General features: G+C 46.3%; 1 protein-coding gene across 1 annotated transcript in view; it reads right to left on the minus strand.

The window, feature by feature from the left end:
* ABHD17C (abhydrolase domain containing 17C, depalmitoylase) overlaps positions 1-4,890 on the minus strand; it is a 222,263-nt gene extending 217,373 nt beyond the window's left edge. Inside the window, exon 1 of the mRNA XM_069624169.1 lies at positions 2,875-4,890. Coding sequence (XP_069480270.1) covers positions 2,875-3,341 — 467 coding nt within the window. The 5' untranslated portion in view covers positions 3,342-4,890. The remainder of the gene's footprint in view (positions 1-2,874) is intronic.
* Positions 4,891-6,000: the final 1,110 nt, after the last annotated feature.

Consider the following 6,000-nt stretch of genomic DNA (forward strand, 5'->3'; position numbering starts at 1 on the left):
ATGTCAGACCAGGGACCGACCAGAAAACTAAGATAAAGGACTGAGACAGGCATACTAAGCATGTACACCTGTAGTCTAAAAGTTTTGCTTCAGAATATCTTTTATTTTACACCAGGAATTAGAACCCCAACCGCATATCTGCCTTTACTGCAACCCAGGGATGCGTAGAAAATCTGTTATTTTGTCTAAATATGTTGAACTGGGGGGTGGGGCATCTGGATGCCAGAAAGGTGATCTCTCATTGAGGCAGAACTTTTGTACTGAGTCTATGTAAAGACATAGTGAAAATGTCACATATTTGTTAATTGAAGGTCATGTTCTGTCCATTAATACAAAACCATTTTTGTAGCTTTTTTTGGATCCGGGGACACTGGAAGGATAGAAGCATTTTTGCTTTGCCGTTTTAAAGGATCTGAGATTTGTCACTGTGTGTACATGTGTTTTGGGCTCTTGTACAAAACAGAATAACTACCAATGAAGAATGATCTCAAATTTTAATAGAAATTCTGAAATGCTTTTAATTTATTTATATTATACTGCTTGATTTTTTGTAAATTAGAGGATAGTATTAAAGGTTTTATTACTGAAACCAAGTCATAATCATAAATAAATGAAAACATGCAAGAAGGGGCAGGGAAGATAGCTCAAGGGCAACAAGTTTGTCTTGGAAGCAAAACCAGGAAGAGCAACACAAGTTTAAATCCTGGTCCCACGCTTACTGGTTTCCAGTTTGACACGCGTAGGGATCATTCCAATATTTACCATACTGGGTATACAGAAAGTAGCATATGGGGTAAATACTCTGAATGTCCCCTCATGCCGTACTACGTACCCCTTGCAGTGGATATTGCATTCAATCCCCTCATTAGGTGTTTTTTTTATTTTAATTAGCTTTACAGTTCACACAAAACATTTTAGCTAAATCAATCGTCCTTTTACTTCTTACAAAAAAGATAAATTATTTCCTTCCCTATTTCCCAGTCCAGGTCACCTGTCTGGATTTCCTAGTTACGACGCATCTGTCCTGAAGATTTCATTGCCAGCGCTGGCTCCAAGACTTCTCTGTAGAAACCGACTGCAGTGATTAGGTGGCATTTTAAAACAAGTCATGTTTAAAATACCACGAGGTTGCTGTTGCAAAATACTCCCAGTGAAGCACACACAAAATTATAAAATGAAGTGTGTGAGGCGTGTTTGGGATCTTTTATTTGTACTCTCTATTGCATTACCCCTGCGTCCCTTAGGTGAATGGTATACTCTAGGCTCTGGAACCTTGGTCCTGAGATAGAGGTACATATTCCCTTAACACTCAAACATCTCTTCACACGACCATCACATAAGCACATATAGAAGTTGCTTAAATAATCATTGAGTATACTAAGCATCAGAAATATCATCTTGGGTGTTATACTTCAAATTTGGATTTGTGATTACACCTAGAGACAGGGCATGCAAGACAACAATATAACACAAATCAAGGGGTCACGAGGACCGATATCCATTCCAATTGCCCAACAGTTGTGTATGTGTACATATGCCCATCTGCCAAATCAGGGGCACTAAAAGGAGTGACTGGGGGGTGTTGCCCACGATACACTGCATGTAAAAAGCAGGGCTAGCACTGAGTGTCACTGTGAAATGAGGTTGGTGTTGTGCCAGCTCACTTGTTTGGGTGCCACTTTTGCCTGCAGCAGCATCAGTGTCTTAACTGTATGACGATGCCTGGGGAACCACCGATTTAATAACCTAAAAGACTGTCCCTTCAACCTCCCCACCCGCCTGTGCCAGGAGGAACAAATATAAAAAGGGAAAACCTGGTCTAAGTGATGCAGATGGAGGCACAGGATGAGTGCTAAGTGGGCGACAGAAGAAGACATTCCTAAACATAGGCACCTGCAGGATCCTCTCCAATTCACTGCATCTGCAAAGATCATGAGCCAGACACACAATGGCCACTTCATATTAGTCTTTTCCTGTCCACACATATCTCGAAGAGAAGATATGTTTCTGATCACCTGAAATCTTGAGGCAGAGGTGTTGGTTATCATGTACTGAGGTGTATGTTTGTGACTTGGAACCCACTTCTCCAGGCTTAATCTATTTCACTGTAAGTCCACTCGAGTTCCAAGGAAAAAGTTCTGATGTGAACGCATTTTAACTGTTGGCGCAAAGACTTTTCTAAAGTATTTTTTTATTTGCAACAATTGCAGACCTGTGTTTTTTAGAATACAATGTTCATGAATACCCTGAGTACACCTGATCTCTGGCTTCGTGTACTGATTGATCCTCCTGGCTGGGATAAAGTGTTTTTTTTCCAAGCGTCAGTGTCTAGAAGCTTAATGGTTTATTCACCAAGGTCAAAAGGTTGCTCTAACTACTGGAGGGCCTCCTGCAACTAACTATGCTCGAGAGGGAAAAAAGAAACAGATATTTGATTTAAAAAAAAATAACAATATAAAATCCTAAAACACAACACTGGCTACCAAGAACATGCGACCAAACACAAATGTGAATTTGAAAGCTTTTAGATACAGCAACCAGAATATAAAAGAACAGAATGTTTTAGGCCCTTCATTGAAGAAATAATATGTAATGACATAGAGAGGGGCATAAGGAATAGTCAGATTCTTAACACAAGCAGGGAGGGAACCTTGGAAAGGACTGCATACAATGTAATTCAAGGGCATTTTACCAAATGATATCCCAGGACGAATGCTTTGTTTTTATAATGTGACCATGAGAACTACAGCAGAATATGGAACAGGCAATACAAATATCCATTTTACCGGGTTTCAAATTCTCTAATGTATGTGCGAGTAAGGTGGAGAATCCTGATAATGTGTTGGGCGAGTGTAAATAAGTTAGGGCCCTCACCTCTCCCTTAGCGCCCCCCATGCTGCTTCCATGTCGGCATACAGGTTCTCTTCAGAGGGCCGACCGCTGCTCACTCCATACCCGGAGTAGTCGTAGCTGAAGACATTGCAGTTAATTCGTGATCCAAGGCCGATATAGAAGCCACACATTTGGCCAAGGTCCACAGCATTGCCATGTGAGTATAGCAAGGTATAGCGGGCACCTGGAGCACAGCGTACCAGGAGGAGGCCCAGGCGACTCCCACGAGTTGTCCGAGCCCGGCTCACCTCAAGAGCAGCCAGCTCCTGGCTTGAATATGGCCAGTCCGCACGGGGGGACAACTCTAGTGAGCACACTTCATCTGGGCCTTCCTCTCGCACAGTGTAAGTGGGCTCTGGTGGTACAAAGGCCAACTTTGCTGCAATCCGGCGGGGGCAAGGTGGGCAACAGAAGAGCCAGCATAGCTCCCCCAATGAAAAGCCGCTCATCCTAAGGGCGAAAGAACAGCTTGGGGGCAAATACTGGAGAAGGTAGGTGACGAAACACCTAGGGCCACAATAGAGGGCAGTAGAAGAGCCAGGACATCTCACCCAGTGAGAAGCCCCGCATTACGGGTGTGGGCACCTATACGGAGAGGGGACTGCAGAACTACCAAGCCAGTTTTTTTAGTGATAAGGCGCTCATCCTGATGGAGAGGTAGGAGGCCAGACACCAAAGACCAAATGGTGGACAGACTCCTTTAAACAGGCGAGGGTGTGGGGATACAAACCACTCAGCAGAGTAAGAACAAGCCGCTCATTCCCTCCAGTGGTAGACACTCCACAGTAATGGGTAGAAGTGGCAAAAAAAATCCAGAACACTGTCAACTCCCCTACAAAGATATATGTTCGTCTTTGGGTGGACACTCAGGACAGGGCAGAGTGTGTGTGGAGGACCTCACGCGTGGGCAAAGTTTGTGGTCACCTAGATCGGGCACTGCCACCTGACGTCAGGGATGCGTGATGTAGAAACGCTCACTAAAGACAAGTGGTAGGATAAAACTGGGGAGGGCACTGGGGGATTAAAGGACTGACACAAGAAGCCATGGGGTGGGCACACCGTTGAGACTCGAAGACGGGAAGCCCCGTGGACAGCTGGCAGCGGCACCAAAAGCTGAACGGGTGGGATTGTACACGGCAAGGGGAGATGGTCGACACCAAGTGAGGATACTAGAGCCGATAAATAGGAAATCGTACCAGGAAAGACGAGGCTGAAGACAGAGGCGTAGAGCCAAGGGCTGAAGGCGTACCCAATGCCCCGATTGCGTGGACACGGAGACCCTGGATTTCAAAAGCAGAGACCCACAGTTTGGGGTGGCGGAGTGTCACTGTGGGTAGCGCTGTAGAGAGACTCACTGGGGCGCGGTTACGTGTGTGGGAATGGACGCCTCAGGCATGAAGGCCGGTATGCCGTTGGTACAGGATTGGGGCGGGCACCCGAAGCTGAGGAGAGCGTTCCGGGTCGAGGTAAGCCACCTAGGGTGGTGGCGGGCCCCGCAGAAAGGCCGCTTGGCAGGGGGGCTCGCGACCGGCGACACTAAGGGAATCCAACAACAGAAACAAACAAGGAGCGGAGAGCGAGAGAGCCGCGCTGAAAGCCGGAGAGCTGAGCGCTGCTGCCCCCACCGGGGAGAGGAGGGACGGGGCCTGGGAAAGGCTGAGGAAGAAAAGGCCTCGGAGGCACGGAGGGCGACAGGGGACGGGTCCGGCCGAGGAGGGGGGGCATGGGGGAGGGGAGAGACACCGGGTTTCCGAAGAGCACGCGCGCTCTGACTTGGAGCGAGCTAAACGGTATATGTTGAGTGATTTTAAAAATAGCGCACATTGAACCACGCAAATAGGCTCCCGAACAGTGCACGAATTCGCATAAGTATGTTTCAGCTGGGAAAGCCTGTGTACCGGCCTGGCTAGAAAGGGCTCAGGCGCTTTGTCGGTTGGTGGCCTGTATTCTCTGGTCCAGCGCTTGCGGTAATCGTGCGAAGCTGTAAGAGAGCAACTGCCAAAGCACGGGCCCCGTAGACGCCGAGTACATGAGGGAAAAAGGGGCGCTTGCCGGAGAAAGCAAGAAAAAAAAAATAGTCACCCGCTCTTTGAAATCACTGGAAACTGGCAGCGCTGCGCTCCCGCTGGACTGAGGCTTAGCAAAGCGTTAGCACTCATGCATCTTAAAAAATGGGAAGGTCGCCTCGGTTTTAATTGGGGGGTGGGAGTGGACGCTGAAGTGGGATAAGTAGGGAATCTTGAAGCAGCATGCTGCCCCAAAACAGCTCAGCAGGTTAGGCGACTGTTGCTTGGATGTTATATGTTTAGCTGCCTGTAAATGGTATGTCTTTTTCCCAATTGCTGATGCTAAATGTGCTGTAAAATGTGTTTGTACCACCTCTCACTCGCCTTTTGCGATGTCGAAAGCTCTACCAGTTGACACCCAACTCGTCATTCCCATAAGTACCTTCATGTTTGTTTGAGATTTTTTGGTAAACGTTCGCATGTACACACACGAGCATTATCAAACCAGGGAAACAACTTCTAATATTCATTTTTTTCTTCTCATGGTGTGCATTTCTTTATCACTTGTACTATGTCTCTAAGGCCCTCAGGTAAATCACGATTCTGACACTTTCTGCACCTTCTTTTTTTTTACTCCTGTCCTGTTACTCTCACCCACCTTTCCGGTAAACATTGCATGGGTTTATACAGATTATTTAACTCATACAGTAGTTTCTGCAGATCCCATACAGTAACTATCCCATCTGCTCCCAACTCATAAATAGATGCCTTTTAAAAAATCTCAGGTATTTTAAAAAAACATATTTGAATTCTGACTTTCTACAACGTTAGTGTTGTAAATCTGAATTCTATGTCAAAACGGGAGGCTTGGATTAAGCTTGTTCAAAGCTTACTTACCACTAACGTCAAAATCGGTAAAATTGGTTTAAAATAAAAATTCTTAAGTCGACTCATTAAACCAGTTGGCTGCTTTGAGAATATCCTCCAGCCGAGAACCTACGTTGTACGCCTTAGAGGCCACACCTCCTCACTGAGTGCACACTCTAGATTTCCACATCAATACCCGCTTGCTGCATGCATCATCACGCCCGGGTAGCCGGTA

Source organism: Ambystoma mexicanum, chromosome 11 (genome assembly GCF_040938575.1).
Source record: "Ambystoma mexicanum isolate Mex_15411 chromosome 11, UKY_AmexF1_1, whole genome shotgun sequence".
NCBI lineage: Eukaryota > Metazoa > Chordata > Amphibia > Caudata > Ambystomatidae > Ambystoma > Ambystoma mexicanum.